The sequence below is a fragment of the Podarcis filfolensis genome (genome assembly GCF_964270895.1).
Source record: "Podarcis filfolensis genome assembly, chromosome: 5".
Taxonomy (NCBI): Eukaryota; Metazoa; Chordata; class Lepidosauria; order Squamata; family Lacertidae; genus Podarcis; species Podarcis filfolensis.
The window spans coordinates 76,833,326-76,852,071 of NC_139608.1; the positions used below are offsets into that span (position 1 = coordinate 76,833,326).

The 18,746-nt window shown below is 42.9% G+C and overlaps 1 protein-coding gene across 3 annotated transcripts; it reads right to left on the minus strand.

Annotated features, from left to right (window-relative positions):
- Positions 1-745: 745 nt before the first annotated feature.
- Positions 746-18,289, minus strand: RGR (retinal G protein coupled receptor). 3 transcript variants are annotated; one of them, XM_083614838.1, is made up of 7 exons: positions 17,982-18,289; positions 9,777-9,933; positions 7,674-7,795; positions 6,166-6,319; positions 5,318-5,435; positions 4,723-4,836; positions 746-3,928 (listed from the first exon to the last, which is right to left on the minus strand). In XM_083614838.1, the coding sequence occupies exons 1-7, from the start codon at positions 18,061-18,063 to the stop codon at positions 3,785-3,787; spliced, it is 891 nt and encodes a 296-aa protein (XP_083470964.1). In that variant the 5' UTR covers positions 18,064-18,289; the 3' UTR covers positions 746-3,784. The 3 variants fall into 3 exon arrangements, with proteins under 3 accessions (XP_083470964.1, XP_083470965.1, XP_083470966.1); XM_083614839.1 differs by lacking the exon at positions 17,982-18,289 and adding an exon at positions 13,423-13,574; XM_083614840.1 differs by lacking the exons at positions 9,777-9,933; positions 17,982-18,289 and adding an exon at positions 8,010-8,318.
- Positions 18,290-18,746: the final 457 nt, after the last annotated feature.

Genomic DNA, 18,746 nt, shown 5'->3' on the forward strand with positions numbered 1-18,746 from the left:
AGATGAGCGCTGCAACCCCATAGTCACCTTTGATTGGACTTAACCATCCAGGGGTCCTCTATCTTTTATGGTTCAGGACCCCATTATCTTATGGAATGCCTTGCCTAATATGAACTTACTTAGACTCTTGGAGGTTCATCTGAGGACCTCCTCTAAAGAAGTCTTGGAAGCTGTTGATGGGGGAAAGAACCTTTACAATGGTGGCTCCCCATTTGTGGAAATTTCCCCAAGCGAGGTCTACCTTGTGCCTTGGCTGACATATTCTCAGCATGAGATAAAAATGTACCTGTTTACCTGGGTTTCCAATGGGCTATGAAAACATTATTTCCTGTAAATGTTGCTGCTGAAGCTTTTCTGCTGCTGGAATTTGGGGTTGTTTGTGGGTTGTTGTTTTTTTAAAATAATTGCACACTTCTATTATAGTGTGTGTGTACATGTATGGATATATATATACAATGCTTATGCTCTTAAGATGTTGCAAGTTGCTGGGAACCCTTTTTTGTGTAACAAGCAACTGACAAATTCAGTTGATAATAATTCTGGAAAAGATCTGTTGAAAGTTCTCTGTGGACAAAAGTTATTTGCCACTGCTTACTGATGGACTTTCTGAAGCATCAGTCAGCAGCAGAGGTCTTAGAATGGAATAACTATTTTTGTGGTTTTCTGGGTAACAGTGCGTACACTCCTTATAATGTACTCCCTTCCTTGCTATTGGTTTTCTGGATACAATGACAAATCCAGATCCAGGATGGACATCTGGCCGGTCCCAGTTTATAATCTCATGTTTTATTCTGACGTTGAATTGGCTGCAGCACGTTGACACTGTGCATTGTCCTCACAAGAGTACAGTCTTCTTAATCCTTTTCTGAATATATAAGAGGCTTAAAGTATGGAGAAATATAAAGCAAGCACTTGTTTTATACTAAGCTCTGGCTATGCTGCTTTAATCGTATTTGCACTTACACAAATTCCTCATTTGCCATGGAAATTGTTCACACATTGGGATATAGCAATCAAGGCTGTTATTTCCCCCCCTCCTTCCAATACTGCAAGGAAATAACAGATTAATCCCCCCTCCATTTTCTACTGTTCAACCCAAAGCCAAAGCCACATATATCAGGCTTCCCACAACCTCGATCCATGTTTCCTTCACCTTACTTCTTAGTGAGGTAGTAAGTCTCTGTGTGTATCATACGAAAAACATTGCTTCACATAGATAACTAGCATGTCAGGGAGGCTAGGCTAGAACCAGGGACGGTGCCCCACCATAAGGCAAGGCAACCGCTTGTCTCAGATGGAAAGGTGCAGCAAACTGGTGTCCTCTTGGCCTGTTTGCCAGTTCCGAACATTTGCAGAGCCCTGCACTGCCTGTTCCTTTTTGTTGACTGGCTAGCAGATTGCGGCTGGTGCTATGGCCAGCCAGCCACCACCTCCAGCCCAGTGACAGCTAGCCAATTCAAGAGATCTGCCTCTGATTTACTGCCAGAGGAAAGTGGTAGCAGGGGTCCCAAAGTGCTGCCCTTGGCTATTGCCTCTGCCTTTGAGGTCCCTTCCTCAGAACAAGGCATGGAAGGCAAGGAGAGCCTGCAGAGAAGGCCTGTTTCAGGTAATGCTGTTTCTTACCGCAACACGTTAAATGATACTTTGCGGTGGCGGGGCAGGCCTCTTTACCCACAATGCCTCACTCTGAGGAAGGATACTATGCTTTGCAGAGCAAAGTGGCCCCAAGGTAGCTGGTGGAAGCAGTGGATGAGGGGGCATCAGTGGGAGCAGGGGAAGAATGAAGAGGTGATGGTGGTGTGGTGCCAGGAGTGGGGTCCAGGGCACAGGGAGGAGGCAGCTGGTTTGCTGTCTATCATAGACTCATAGCATCATGGAATTGTAGAGTTGGAAGGGACAACAAGGATGAGCCAGTCCAACCCATTGCAACGCAGGGATCTTTGTGCCCAATGTGGGCCTTGAACCCATGACCCTAAGATTAAGAGTCTCAAGCTCTACCGACTCAGCTATCCCAACACTAGTTGGACCTGCTTAAACCTAGCTTTTCATCTGGAGAGCATTAATTTTTGAATGGAAGAGTATTCAGTCACATTAGGCCTTGCCTGAAGTCTGCAGTGGTACAACCTGAGCCCTCAACAAAAACTAGGCTGATATGAGAAAGGGGCAATGTATGTGCTTGTGCCAGGAGGTGGAATGCCTTTTATATCATAATAACCTGCCTAAATAGTTATGATTAGCTGCTCCATCTTTTATTCTGTTTGGGCCTTAAAAAACAACAACAAACTCATTAAGGAAAATTCAGTGTGAAGCTCTTCTTAACAGTGACCCACTGGCAATAATGAGTTAGTTTGACACAAGGCAGTTTAAAAACAAGATGATGTGTGTTCCTTCCTGCCTTGGCTAAAATGAAAGGACTTTAGCAGCCATGTCTCTCTCATGCAAGGCATTCAATCCAAAGTTGCTTAGGAACTCTGCTGAGCATGGGAGATTCCGTACATGGGAAAGACGATTTTTGTTGTATATTGCAGCCCCCCCCAACTCCTTTCCTTGCTTCTATCTCATCATCATCAGATGATGATTATATTTCCACTAACTGGGGTTAAAGAATGTTCAACTCCAGCAATGCCAGAATCTGTGGCCTAGGACCTCAGATATAGCAGAAAGCTACAATTATTGCAAACCAGCTTCCAGCCATAGTTTGGAATCTACTTTGGCAGCACCTCACAAACTATGGCTTGTAAGCTGTTGTAGTTTCAGACATAACACTAAACCATAGTTTGGCACAACACCTGCACAGAGCCATTGTGTGTTATTAAACATTCCGGGGTTGCGGGTGGGAACAGCATCAGCATAAGCATCAGGGGGGCTGCCTTTTGAAATCACAATACATCTCACAACATTAATATAGCAATACAGAACTCGCCAGGCAGATTGCAAAGATGAGAGGCATTAAACCTGCACAACACATTACATAATGAAGACTGATTTGGCAGGCTTGACTGATGAGAGATCCAGTCACGCATCCCTCCGTCAGTTGCCAGATTTAAATAAATGGTATTCATGAAACAGTAAGAATTTTAGAAACAATTCCCTCCTTTTGCAAACACCCATTTTATGCAAATAGGAAAACAGAGGCACAAACACACGGCCCAAATACTGGATACTGCCTTAATCTCTCAACACCCCAGAAATATCCTATGTACAAACAAGCAGGAAGCCTTAACAGATCCCCACTATTTTCCCCCCTGCTTGGTTTCCTGCAGTTCCATCTTGCAACAACAACAACAAAACAATGTGCTTCACAGCTTGCAGTTCATTTGAGTGACATGTAAAATGAGAGTGACCTGCAGAGGTTAGAGGCATCTTATTTGGCAAATGGCACGGGGCAGATGGAGAGGCAAGTTCGGCAGTGACATCTGCAAGGCGTCCTTTCAGTAATGTGATAATTGCTGGTAGACAATGCAAAGCCTTTCTAGCGTGGGACCGCAGTCGATTGGAGTCATAGTAAGTGGTTTCTGCTACTGGATGCCTCCAGTTGGGCCTGCCTCAATTTGGGACTGTTTCACACATTACACAGCAACAAGCCTAACACAGAGTGGGAGACTCAACAAGAGTACGCAACTAAACCTGGATCCCTGGCAAGCATGCCTGTATGACGTACGAGGTTTCAAACACCAATTTGTCACGATATTTTCGAGTGCGCACTTCAAAACCCAACCTAGGTGTACATTTAAGGGATGTAGTGTGTGTGTGTGAAGAGGCCCTTGCTTAATGCTGCAGTGCGTTACTTCGTTTTGTTATCAACTTCAGCCATCTCAATCTTCTGTCCTGTGAGGAACTGCCATATCCCCCCTCTGTAGTTCTCGTTCCCCAGAGCATAAACCAAAGCATTCACGGCTGGCGAGGTTTTGGCAATAACAGCAGGGATCTGTTAGGAAGCAGAGCATTTAAGGAGGTTAGATAAGGAGGGGTTCGTGTTTACACAGAATTTCATAATGAAATGTATGAGGTCTGGGTGGTACCCTGATCAGCAACTAATTTTTAACAGCGGCCATGTTTTTCACTGAGCTGGGGCTGATGAAACAACCTCTCCCATTCTTCCACTCTCTCTCTATTCCTACGTTCTGCCACTTCCAGTTGGGCTCCTTAAATCTTGGGCCTGCACAGCCGTTTTTGGCTCTACCAGAGGAGCAAGGGACCGTACATTTCCTCTGGGTTGTGGTGCATTTGCCAGGATCTCAGGTGTGCTCCTCTTTGCCTGGACTCAGTGGCCAGGCAGGGGGCGATGATGTTTATTTCCCCATTGCCATCCATTTATATGGTGCTTTGCAGAGTTAGGCAAAAGGGTTAGTGGCCTGTTCCCAAGGATTTTACAGTCTAAAATGGATTGTGTTTGGGGAAGACAGCAGAGGGGTGGATGGAGAAGAAAGAGATGGATGGGAACCCAAGAAGCTGCCTTATACCAAGGCAGACCATTGATCCATCTAGCTTAGTACTGCCAGCAGTTCTATGGGATTTCAGACAGGGGACATTTCTAGCCATAACTGGCCAATCCCATGAGGGATTGAACCTGGGGCATTCTGCATGCAAGGAATAAGCTCTGCCATTGAGCTGCATGCTCCAATCTTCTTGCCTCAGGCTTCTGGGTGTTCTTTCTTGTACTCTCCCATTGATACCAAGTGCTTAGAATTGTCTTTGTGCTCTCGGGTTATTTTTACATACCATTCGAATTTTGGGGGAGATGAAAGTCACATTTTCAACTGCGGCATAAAAACATAAAAGTGAGTAGGGACCCCAGCAGATGACCAAAGATTTCACTGGCAAACCAGTATTAAACTGGAAAAAACAAGAACAGAGAATGAATGTGGCATTGCGTAAATAAAACTCATATAAAAAGTTAAGATTGATACAGCTAACAAAAACCCTTTGGTTACAACAGGAGCACATGATTTTGAGACAAAATAAATGTTTTCAGCACTTTGCCACAAATAGATTCCCCCTCCCCCTTTTAAATGGCAACCATGAGGAAGTTGAAAGACTGCTTCTTTTGTGTATCCAGTGGCGTAGCATGGGTTGTCAGCACCCGGGGCAAGGCAAGAAATTTGCGCCCCCTAACCCTGAGTGAGCCAGGTAGGGGCAGAGAGCTGCGAGTGCGAGCGCGCCCCCCCAGATATTGCGCCCGGTGCGGCCGGCCCCCCTGCACCCCCACGCTACGCCACTGTGTGTATCAGACTATATAACCAAGCTATAGGAGATTGTTCCTTGAGTGGGAAAGGAAGCTGTGTACAACCCTTTATATGCTGCAGCATTTTCTTACCTTGAACTGTCCTGTTTTCTTGAATTTGTGATCTACTGATTGATAGGCTGTTAGCATGATGAACACCGGAATCAAGAAATTGAAAAGGGCCAGAGGAATAAGATAGGAAATATAATTCCTGGAGGGGAGACGGGAGGGAGGAAAGGACAGAGATCTGTCATTCTGTTTGCAATGTTATATAACTGATATTAAAAACCACTTAGGAGAGAAAGCATATATTCAATTAGGCTTAGCAAAACATCTTAAGGGGCAGCTCTCTGTGTTAAACATAATAATAGTTCTGTAGGACAACTCTCTCTGGTGGGCTGCCTGATTTCTTCGGAGGCACAATAAGATTAGTGGAGGTGGGGCAGGTGAGGCACAGGGATGGAAAAATCCATCAGTTTCACTTTCTCTCAGTTTCTCATTTTTCTAGCCTTAAGTTCAGTTCTCCACATTAGCTTGCAAACTTTTTTAAAAAACAACCTCACGGAAATCCACCAGCATTTCAATGCAAAATCCTTTGAATATGCATGGTGTTTATTATAGTTTTGCCTCATATACAATTTTTTTTTGCAAAGCAATTTCCCCTAATGCATTTTTGCAAGTGATTGTCACCAACGTGTGTGTTTTATGCATATTTTACCTCAGTGTGTGCATTTTTGTACATGTAACATGGCTGCAGAACTGCATTGCACCATTAAGAATGTCAAAGGATGGCTGCGTTTTAGCAGCACAAGAGCGATATTCTGCCAGGCAACCTTTTGCCACTGCCATGTATATGTTTGTCTGTAAAATTCATTTTTACTAGTTGCGCCTCTTTTTATTTTTATTTTAAAGCCACACAGAAATGCCTAGACGGAACACACCTGTCTCCTTTGCTATAGTCCAATGTGCAACATGTTCTTAGAGGCTCGTAGTCATATTCACCCCATCCTAGAAGAGGCATCACAGCCCAAAAGCCAGCAAAAAGCCATAGAAATATCACCATGGAAATCACTGAGCCCCACTGTAGCTTACTTCCTGTAAATGAGAAGAAATCAGATTCATAAACTTGGAATGAAAATAAAAGCAGCAACTCTGAGTCAATTGACCAGGGATTTCTATTGAGAGAGTAGGCCGTGGTTAGAGAAAGGAGTGACTAACTTATGCTGAAACGGGGAGTTTCCTCTTTAAGACAATGGATGGTGAAATAAAAAGCCAACCTTCATGAAATGCATCTTATTTTGGATTTATCTAAAAAATCTAATATCTGTTTTTTCTACACTCCAATGAAGGCTGCTTTAGATTGACTCAAGATGGATACTTAGGACAAGATAATTTTTAAAATTCTGACTTTAAATTGTTCATGGACAATTGAATCCAATTTAAGGTAGAGATAACACTGTCTTCCCTACTGGTGCACGAGACAATTACAATGTCTCATAACAATAGTACTGCATCATGAGCCCTGTTCTACAGGCAATTTACTGTCATGCCCAAGAATTTACTGTCCTACTGTCATGCTTTGGACTTGTAATGTGGCAGAATGAAGTGGAAGCAGATGTTCCTCATGTTTCCTGCTCTCCATGCCAGAAAAGCATCTCCTCTACCTTGGAAAATTGCAATATATCTGGCGCATCTACCAGAATCCAGAAAATGTGGACATTTCCCCCTTCCCTCACCACCCCAAGGCAGCACCATCACATCCATAGCTCTTGTTATTTTCCAAAATATTTCATGGAAGATTATGCTCTCAGAATGTTAACACCCATTTCAGAGCTACTGCAAACAATGTCTGATGCTTTTTAAACTGATAGGTAAAGATGAAGGTATGTATCAAATAAAGTCAACTGGTTAGTGCAAGGACTTCTGCCTGTGCAACAGGACTTCCCCTCTCTCTCCTCTCCCTATGTGCCCTTGCCCCTGCATGTCTCCAAACTGTTCTGGGTTCCCCCCATTCTCTGGAGAAGATTTCAGGAAGGGCACAAGGGGGGCATATGCAAGGATGGAAGATGGGCAGAAAGTCCTGTTGCATAGGGGGGAGGTCTTTGTGCTAAAGTGGCAAAACTTCATTCTGCTTTCTACCATGGACCAGCAAACCTCTTTTGAAATTCTTAAGTATTTTATTTGTCATGTTTCCATACCAATTTGTAATACTTTTACCTCAGCTCTCCTTCTTGTAAACTGGGGTGGGTGTAATTTACAATGAACTAATGATCTAGATCAGGCATCCCCAAACTCGGCCCTCCAGATGTTTTGGGACTACAATTCCCATCATCCCGGACCGCTGGCCCTGTTACCTAGGGATGATGGGAGTTGTAGTCCCAAAACACCTGGAGGGCTGAGTTTGGGGATGCCTGATCTAGATCTATACAAATACCAGGCTAGTACTTACTAGTGCAGTATTGATGATATCGGTCCCAGGCAATGGAAGCTGCAGAGCTAATGCTAGTCAGTGCTGTCAAAAATCCTTGAAACCCATGAATCTGGCAACCATCAGAGCCATAGGGCCAGTATCTGAAAAGAGATAAATGAAAACATTGGAACCTGCCATAGGTGGAGCGATCAGGACACTGATCTCACACCCTACCTGGAGAGCAAGCAGGGCCTGACCAAGACATTTTGCCACCTGAGGTGAACCACAAAATGGCTCCACCCACCCACCTACCCACCAGGGAAGAAGGGCTGAGGGAAGACCTATGTCAGGAACAAGGGGGAAATAAAGATTTACTTTAGGAACAAGGGGGAGTGCAGCGGCAGCAACAGTGGGCAATGCATCCCTTGGAGGCTGAATCTGCTGCCCTTGTGGATCTTGCCACCTGAGGCAGTTTCCTCATCTCGCCAGCCCCGATAGGAAGGCAAAGTGGGCATCACCAGAGTTATGTGGGTCCACTCATGCTGTATCTTTTATGTTTATGTCGTTGGAAGTACAACGGCAGGGAACATTCAATGTGTGAATTAAGGGATTAATTCTGCTTCTGTTTTGGCTCACAGCAGACTCTGAGTGGCTGGAGGTTCCAGTCCGTTGGGAAAGAATTGCAAGCAAGGAAGACATTTGACAGTTAGCGGCGTTTACAGGGAAAAGCGGCTCTGAAGGAGCTTCTCCTCTGTGCAGGTCTGGCTGAAGAAAAGAAAAACCTATCTGTATATTTCTCCTCAGGTTATACCCTGCTCTTGTTCACTTTACCCTAAGTAAAGTATTATCCATTTCTCTTTCTTTTTATTCCAATCACTCTGCTAACTGGTTATGGGCTCATACAGACTGTGTGAGCTTGCAGATTTAAGCAATGACCGCTCCCCACATCAGATGGGGGGCGCCTTTTGCATGGTCGCGCACAGCCCTCCGGATCCCAGTGCGGCTCCTGGTAGTATGGGCTGGCTTTGCCCACCGCAGGCTGGATACCTGGAGGTCTCTGCCTACCTCAGCCAATTGCACAATCCCGCCTGGGGTGGCGTTGCCAGGGGATCGGCCAGGTAGGGTGACCGCCGTGCCCACACAATGGAAGGTGAATCTTACCTGCGAAGCGTCGGTTGGCTCCAGAGCTTCTCCCACCCTGCCCTCCCTCAAGCCTTTTTTTTTTTTGCAGGTCAACCTCTTCTCCACAGATGCGCGGGCACTGCTACATCATGGTCACGGTTGAAGGGCCGGAAAGGAATTTTCCTGCATTGGCAGGTTTTGCCTTTCTCATAGCAAAACGCCACAACTTTGGCGGTTTCAGGCCTTGGGCAGAATCCTTTAGTCTATCTTCCTAAATGGGGGGGGGCATGAAGCAGTGGTCCACGCCCCCCTTGCGGCGGTGATCCCAGGGTTCCCCGTTAAAGGGGTCTTGAGGGGGGAGGCATTGGCCATACGCCAAGAGGTTGTCATTGCTTTCCCCTGTGACGGCGGCGAAATGGGGGGTGGGCTCTTTGCTTGAACATATGTTCTCCAGAGCCAGCCCAATCCCCACACATTCTGGATAACCCTGATGTCTCCCAGATCCCCAGCTGGGGATTTGGGAAGGATAAACTCCCAATGCCTGAGCAAAGGTCTCCCTACATCTGAAACTTAATAAAGTTGTAGCCAATTTGAATCCCATAGCACGTTGTCTTGTCATTATTCCACTCGGGGGTCGCCTGGGGTTTGGGGGACTCCGTCTGCCCATGCAATAAGATGTATCTGCTGTGCAAACTGTATGGAATCTGGATGCATTGCTCCATTCTATCCTGACTCACTGCACATTGACACTTCTTACCAGGAGCTAACCCCAAGTATAGGAATGGTCAGTTTAAGAAGACTGGGAGCTTCTACTATATAGAATTTTAAATTTTGTATGTCCAGACATTGTAGCACCCTAATTTATTTTCAAAGCAGCATGTGTGAGTATCATACCTCTGAAATACATTAGTTTATCAGTGGCTTAAAAGGACAGATAAAACACATCAATTGTCATTAACACTTTTTTTTTTAGTGGAAAGGCACGTTATATTCTTGAATAAATGAATAAATAAAATCTACCTTAAGAAACTAGAGAAAGCTGCAATGAATGCATTGGTGCAGATTCCACAGTCGGATAGTGCAAGGTTGAAAACCAGAAAGTTGCCAGGTGTTCGAAGTGATTTGATTTTCCAGAAAGAGATGATGGTCAGCAAATTCAGAGAGAATCCAAGCAGCGCTGAAAACAAGCACAGGTTTAAAAGGGTTGTTTTATAACTTTTGCTCACGCTTGGACTCAGACGGACCAGAACAAACTACCATACACCAGCCATACCACCAAGCATTCAACAATGCCCCAACTTTTCTTACTCACATAGTTACTTTTGTATCCCTGTATCTATCTATAACAATCAGAGTTGGCTTGGACTAGTTATGACAAGGAATCAAATTGAAACATGATTTGCATAAAAATAGGGGGTGGTGTCCATTGCTATTCTTCTAGCTAGCGAAAGAGAGTTTTGCATGCCCACACCCAACTAAGATAACTGGTCAAAAGAAAGAACAAAAAAATTGGACAAATATCAGAAGGGGGAAAGGGTTAACTTCACTCCCTCATCATGGTTCCAGTGCAAACTGGGCTTGACCACCCAGGGCTGTTTTTAAAATTAAGCACAATAACTGTGGCAAAACACATTTTCAGTTTTCCTGCATCATGCGTCATTTGGTTCTTTGCTTTTACTTGCATTTTTTAATTATAAAAATAGCATAGTGTTTTCCTTATTGGCATTTGTTCCTCACCAAACAACAACCAACTGTTAGTAACCCAGTTAAGAGATGCAGCCTTTTCCAACCTGGTGCCGTCCAGAAGGGAACAAATTAAATTCATTTTCCAAGAGACCAATGTGGGTTACAGTAGATCCCAGTCTATTGTTTTAATACTTTGCATTTTTATAAAAAAATCTAAACATGTTCAGCAAACAATCATGACAAATAAACAAGGAATTATATTATGCAGATTATAAATATATATAGATTATATAGAATAGATTATATAGATGACAAACAACTCAGGTTTATGGAAAGCTAAATTTGGTATGACAAAAGACTTGAATAGTTGATTAAAAGGAGGTGGAAGAGAGAAAGGATTACAAATTATTCAATGGAATAGCTGAAACAAAATTGGTTAATTCTCAACGTATTGATGGATGGCCCTCAGTAGGAAAGTATGTGTGGGTAAAAGGATCAGACATGCTCTGGTCTGTAAGATGGTGAGATGTTAATACCACTAGTACTGCCAGTCAGGTGACTGTAAGCATGCCATCTTGAGTTTGCCATCTTGAGTATGCCATCTTGAGCTAGGAGCTCCCTCAGCCTCAGGAGCAATCCTAAGTGTGCCTTCGAGCAAGATGGTATAACTGAAGCTTCAGAAAAATCAAATCTCCCATGAAAGCTATCTGTTGTTTGCTAAAACCATCTGGAAGTCTTCCTGAGTTGCCCTGCAATAATTCCCAGTATCCTCAAATTTCCAAAGCACAAGTGTGCAGGATTATTAGAGGCACTTATCATGGCTTACTGGGGTTGCAATCTTAACTCTTCACGCCGTTCTGATCTTCCACGGCCCCAGTTAGGACTGCTCTGCCTGTGAACTAAAATGACCTTGGTCCTTTATATTTTTGGGAGAAAGCCACAGCTCTGCTTTGCATGCAGAAGAATAAATCTTCAAGCCTCAGCATCTCCAGGAAAGCCTAGGAGGGACCCCTGCCTGAAATTCGGAAGAGCCACTGTCAATCATTCATTGTAGATAATACCGAGGTAGCTGGGGATCATAGAATTGTAGATCTGGAAGGGACCATGAGGGTCATTTAGTCCAACCCCCCTGCTATATATATTTGCTCAGAACTGAGGTCCACTGTGTCCAATTAAGTGTGCATGGTATCGGAATTTGAATGATTCCTTCTACTTTATGTGACATCCATTATACTGCTGGATAGTTATAATCGAGGGGCCAGATTCAACTAAATAAAGCTAGTGAGAGCCAGTGCCATGGGTCCTGTTAGTGCAACACAGCTTCTCCCCTCACTTCCCATGTTTCCCCAAATCTGCCCCCCCCCAAATCAGCTCTGAGGAGTCCAGAGAACACCCAGAACAGCATTGGGGGGGGGGGAGAGGGTATATCATTCAATCTGGCCAGCAGAAATGCTTGCATCCAGAGCAACACTGAATTCCATCTTAAGACATGATGTAGCCAGAGTTAAGTAATTTTAATTCCCATTGATTTAAACAAGAGAGTTAAACACACGTGCTTAGTTTTGTGCCATGGATATCAATGAAACTGGATCGTGCCCTGCATTTATTACAAAACTTCAGCGGCGGACATCCGACTTACATTTTTCTTTTTCCTGCGGAGATAATCCCTTGAAAACCCACCACCAACATATTTTTACTAAGACTGTGGCTGCAACCTTAAATACACCTACCTGGCAGTAAGTCCCTTCAAACTCAATGGGGCTTACATCTGGCTGCAAATTTACAGATTTGTATTGTAAATGTATCTGTCATCCACACAACTGGATTGGAGGTCAAATATTTTCCCCAGTCAAAGAATCGAACAGTTCTTTTTGACCATTAGAACAGGACCAAAATACATCAGCAGGAATGAAAGCATTTTTTTTGCTTGACAGTGATATATGCCACCATCAAATTTCATATGCATAGAGTCATCACACATGGAGTATACTTCAGCTACAAAGTGACTGATTTCAGTAAGACAGATGCATTTTTTAATTCTTTGAATTTTTCATTCCTTGGGAACTAAAAGTGTGTTTAATTTTTACCAGATTGCCTTCTTTTATATCATTTTAAAAGTCAGCAAGCAATTATCTGTGTTTTTAGTAACAACATTAAAAAGCACAGTAAAAGGAAAAAAAAGGTACAAAACTTAACAGGTTTCAGCCGAAGTATAAAAACGAAACTATAAATAACCAAAAGAATCAGAATTCTCAGCTAGGCTGTTTGCTAATTTATCACTAGCACAACTGTCTGTGAAGCTGAGACACCCAGCTAATTTATTACTAATGCAAATGCATTTGCACAGTCTGTTGAAATTCCTACAACAAGTTATGTGAAGAAGAAGAAATAGAGGCAAAATCCATTTAGCTGGACTTTTGAGACAGGTTTTTCTTTTGTGAGTATGACATGCTTAAAATCCAGTGCTGTTGAATGATGTGTCCTTCAGCCTATTTTGGGCATCTTCATTCAAGTATACAAGATTCTGTTATATAACCTTGTTAGGTGAAAAAAAGATGGGCACAAATGGAAAGCGATGAGTTTCAGAATAAACAGTAAGATATGAACCATCTGTATGAATCCTCAGTCCTAAATGCAAAACCACCTTTTAAGTCCATACGGAACAGAAACAATAAAGATCTTTATTCCTGGAATCCTTCAAAACAACAAACTTAACTTTCGCTCCTCAATAGCCTTGTTGCATAACATGCCTTGCAAGCAACCTCTGCCCTGTTTCATAAAGGCATAATGAACAATGGCGTAGCCATAGAAACAAAATTTACCCTGAAGCCTATACTGCTCTATTGAAAGTGTTATGTGGTTATATATAATCTTTCCCCCTTCTTCTTCAAACCACAGTTTTGCTTGAGCAGTGAAACAGCAAGAAGGTCTGATCTGATCTAAGAATTCTCTGACCACACCACCCTTCATCCCAGCTTACCTTCTGCCATCATCAGGGTGCCCAAACCAAAGACTTCAACTTCAGTGAAACCTTCAGGGAGAGTGTGTGGTGTTGCCATCTTTAAAGCAGCAAGGCCAGACTAGCTTAGGCTCTGCCTCCCCAACTAGCAAACTCCAAGTGACAATCTCTCTCCTTTTTTTTTTGGCTAGATGTTCTGACTCTTCCGAAAGCCTAAAGCAGCTTCCCTCTTAAAGGGCCAGTTGGTGCATGGACATGGACTGAGTACAGTACAGTGGTACCTCGGGTTACAGATGCTTCAGGTTACAGACTCCGCTAACCTAGAAATATTACTTCTGGTTAAGAACTTTGCTTCAGGATGAGAACAGAAATCATGCACTGGCAGCGGAGTGGCAGCGAGAGGCTAAAGTAGTGCTTCAGGTTAAGAACTGTTTCAGGTTAAGAATGGACCTCCAGAACGAATTAAGTTCTTAACCTGAGGTAGCACTGTATTATGAGAAATGAGCTCTCTGTGCAACCTTTTCCAAAATCCCCATAATACAAGCAACTGACAGCAGTCACCTGCCATTACCAGTAAGCTCTGAAAATTATAGTTCACAGAGGGGGAAACAAAACAGGAATGTGCTGTTGGTCTTTACAGCAGTTACTGTTGCAATATGGATAAGAAATTAATCCATTCCTGGTTTTATGCTTATGTAGATTGAGTGGCCATTATTTCATCCAAGTTTTCCTCTCATTTGTGTACAGCTTAGGCTTCATATGACCATGCATGCAATCATTTAGCTCCAACATAAATCTCAAGTAACAATGGAGTCTAGCCCAACTCCCATTGCTATCTACCTTACAGAAGAGCCCTAGCTTTGTCTACACAGAAGAATGTCCTACTGAATTCAGTGGGGCTTACTCCCAGGTAAGTGGGGTTGGCATAGCAGACTTAGTCTGAAAACCAAAGAATGTATTGTGGTGAACAGCTATTTGAAGTAAGGTAATTGTCTTAGCTAATGGTCAGGGGTCCCTTTACCTTTACCTTTTACTTTAATTTTCTTAGATAATTTGATATGTAACCATAGCTTGCTATCTCTTTCTCTTAATAAATGGCCTACTTGGGCCTCCATACAAATACATTTATCGTGGGTAAATAACCACTAATTACAAACAAATTACATAATGTTAAGCTGCCTTTATCATTTAATTCACTTACATGTTAAATGAGCGACTCAGAAAATGAAATGAGACTTTAAGAGAGCGAACCAAACTCTTTCAAAAACTAGGAACATGGGAAGCTGTCTTATGCTGAGTCAAACCATTAGTCCATCCATCTCAGGACTGCCTACACTGACTGACAGCCGCTCTTCAAGGTTTTAGAGGCTGACACTCCCAGCCCCATTCAGAGATGCTAGGGACTGAACCTGTGACCTGCATGCAAAGCAGACATGCTATAGCTGACCTATGGCCTTTCCCCATGAAATTACCTCAGTGTGAAATGACCATCACAATGAAATATATGATCAAATAAACAGCAGAGCTGTTACCTCTGATGAGCAGATTCCATAGTTTCATAGAAAAACACAGTGAAACATGCAAAACCCACATGGATGCACAGTCTTATCCCAGCTATGAAAACTTTGATAAAGCCTCTTTGGCATCCAGCTTAAATAATAAAGTACCACACAACTCTATAAAATAAATTCACCTGACCACAATTGCTCATTTCTCTTTTTTTTAAATATATATTTATTCAATTTTTCCAAATTTATACAAAAAAAAGAAAAAGAAAAATATTAAAAACGCATCAATTTCAATATCAATTTTTCAATAACATGTTCCTTTGACTTCCTCATACCTCCCCTTCTTGTTTTCTATTTCGAATTATTAAATTCAGCAAATCCTAGTCTCTTAACATTCCTTTTACCTAACACCTTTTTTTCCCAATCAACATTTTGGTTGTTTTTATACCTTAAACCACATTAGTCCCAGTTCTTTTTATCGTAACAGCTAGAGACCACATAAGTTCAATCCAACACACAATTGCTCATTTCTCCATGCCCATAATGATTTTAGGTTGTCACCTGAAAGCCTGCGAACAATGGATTAAGCAGTAGTTCCAAAGGCTATTCTGGAAAATCATTTTAGTTCCCGGGTTTCTTTTGTTTCAGGATTGCTTCTTGCATCCATAGCTGGTCTTCATAAACTATGCAGAGCATCTGAGAAATGGCAAGACCTTTTAATCTGAGCTATGAGGTCTTAAGCAGCTTCAGTCTCTCAACTACAATGGAAAGAATAGCACTGACCTATACTACAGGGTATATTATTAAGTATAATGTAATATTTTAAGGATGATATATAATAAAAAGTGCTTTGAGCTTCTAAAGTGAAAAATAAATGCTAAATGTTATTACATTTACAGTTCCCACCAGCTTTTGAAGGTGTACTAGGTGTTTTGAAGGTATTCTATTGTTCTAGGCATGTTTTGCGACAGGCAATTGCATTAATGCGAGCAGTTTCTGAGCTCTGGGTACAGTACTGAGCCTAAGATTTCAGATTAAAATGGCCACTGCTAGGCAGGGAAAGGACTAGACCATGTGAAAAATGAACGTAATATATTAGCTGAAGTTCATTCATTTTCAGCTTTGTTTTCTTGCTATAAAAAAGCACACCTGGACATTCCATTGTTGCGCCCATAACCTAGGTTTAAGGTGCAACTTAGCTAGCATTCATATCTCAGTTTCTAACTCTGGTTCCACTATATGGTTCATCTCTGTCTTATGCAGAATTTCCACAAGTGATGCACATTCCTGGCATGGAGATTCTGTAATCATTGGGTGAACCAAGTGGTGAGCAGATGTCAAGTGTCTGGTCTTCTGCATTGTGGGATTCTCTTTTGATGGCACCCACGTTAGGATTTGGACCTCATATTTGACGTGACTCATATATTTCAATGAAATCAATGGGTCTTATTTCCAAGGAAAGTATGGAAGAAACCATGAAATATGGTGGTACAATCAAAATTGATGTTCACCTATACCAGTCTGATATAGTACTTACTATTGTACTCCTATTTCTTGATCTATTGTCTGTGGTTCTGGAATTGAGAGCCTTCAATTCTGAGTGGAAGCACCATATTATGAAAGTGGTAATTATTATTAGTTCTATTTAACACAGGCTTTCTTTCTTTTTTCCTTCCTTCCTTCCTTCCTTCCTTCCTTCCTTCGGAGGTCATATCTGCATTTCATCCAGTCTCCATCCCACCTCCAGTTCATCTGAACTGTAGAAGATGTAACCACAGTAACTACAATGACCCTGTACCCAACAGTATTCCATCACAAGCATTTTTCATTGTTTCAAACCCTCCAACATTTTTCCCAGTTGAAAAACTGAGACACTTTTGTAACATTCGTATTCTCACTAAGACTCACCACCTGGGCATCAGTGCCCATTATATTCCTCATATGCTGTATCCAGATACATATAATGAATCAAGTTACTCTGCAATGGTATATCTTGCAAGGGTATCTAAACTGGCCATAACCTTTTCCTAAAAGTGTTTAACAACGAACCTGGGTTTAGTAATCAGGGACAGGTCTTGGGGATAGATGCCCAGGACCCCACTCAGCAGAAAAAGGTGTGTGTGTGGGGGGGGGAAGATGCAACAAACCTGGTTTATCATATTTGGAAGGGGATGAAATAATACATGTTACTATTTACAGATGCCACCCCCCCTTCAACAAGACAGGTAAGAGGTCTAGAGCCAAAATTTGCAAGGGCATGATGAGAACATGCAACCTTTTCCCTCTCCTCCAGTGTATAGCAGGGATTATTGACTTGCACCACTGGTATTACTATGGAACAGCTGCAACTCAAATAAATTCAGCAATGCTTGCAATCAGTGATGGGAGGAAGGGAAGAAAATGCACTGGAAGATTGTGCCCTTGTGAGTGCATGTCCTAGAGTAAGTTGCAACCCACCTCCCATTGCACTATCTTCTAGAGACCCAGAGGAGGGGCTTGAAACTTGAAGGATACTGTTGTGCAACGTTTTAACAATTTTAAAAAGCCATTCATAGCATGTTCCACAAAGCTGTTTTATCAAGATCAAATGCAAAGCACAAAGGAAAATAAAGGCCCGTCCATGATAAATAGGTAAAGGGACCCCTGACCATTAGGTCCAGTCGTGACCAACTCTAGGGTTGCGGCGCTCATCTTGCTTTATTGGCCGAGGGAGCCGGCATTTGTCCGCAGACAGCTTCCGGGCCATGTGGCCAGCATGACTAAGCCACTTCTGGTGAACCAGAGCAACGCACGGAAACGCCGTTTACCTTCCCGCCAGAGTGGTACCTATTTATCTACTTGCACTTTGATGTGCTTTCGAACTGCTAGGTTGGCAGGAGCAGGGACCGAACAACGGGAACTCACCCTGTTGCGGGGATTCGAACCGCTGACCTTCTGATCGGCAAGTCCTAGGCTCTGTGGTTTAACCCATAGCACCACCCGTGTCCCCTCCATGATAAATAGGGGTGGTTAAAGTATATGTGTTGACTTCTATTTCTGATGCCATTTTTATTTGGAGCTACCCCAGCTTACCTTCTACCAGCAGGGCGGTCCCAATACTAAACACCTCTAATTCAGTGAAGCCTTCAGGAACAGGGTATGCCGAAGTAACCATGTCTGCAAGAAAAATGCACCCTATTTTGGGCTCTCCACCCCAGCCACAAAAGTGACCCGATCACTTCTTTTCACTGAATTTCCCAGTAGTTTAAGACATCCTTCCTTCTTAAAGGGCCAATCCGCGTGCTGACACATGAAAGTTCTTATAGAAAAGCTTTGGGGCTTTAATGCCAGCATGGCAATCCTTACAAAAATGCCCTTAATGAGTCTGTCAGAATCCCCATCTCCCCGCACCCCCTGCAACTGCTGTAAATCGCATTTGTGTATTGTGGCAAAAGGAGAAGCATTCACGGAAATCACAACAGGCTCTTTGTAGGGATGAAATTTAAGAACGCCCTCCGGTTAATTCTGCAACACTGGGAAAGAATTACCAGTGGGGGAGTGAGAGGTAATTGGGGAGTGACCTGAATAAAAGCAACAAATGTTATTCAATGTCTAATTAGGGGAAAGGGGACAAAGGGAATTTCTGGAGCACATATTTTGTTGTTCTTATGAAAGAAATCCAATGGCCAGCAATTTTTGTGAAACTTTTTTCCTCCTTTCTGGTCTTGTTTTGTAATGGGCTGCTAATAACTTTACAGATGAGCAAAGCACAGTTACATATCTGAGCTGCTCCCATAGAAAAAGCCTGCTCAAAAGGCCATGGCCCCTTGCAAGTTGGTGCCCGCTGCTGCAAGTCCC

Bases quoted from the DNA above. Each gene is read 5' to 3' on its own strand.
- RGR (XM_083614838.1), bottom strand. From the start codon at position 18,063: ATGGTTACTTCGGCATACCCTGTTCCTGAAGGCTTCACTGAATTAGAG. The intron at 7,796-9,776 runs GTAGATTTTATT...ATCTCTTTTCAG, and splicing joins GCTTTCTCTAGTTTCTTAAG to ATACTGGCCCTATGGCTCTG. The intron at 5,436-6,165 runs GTGTGTTCCGTC...TCTCCCCTCCAG, and splicing joins GACTATAGCAAAGGAGACAG to GAATTATATTTCCTATCTTA.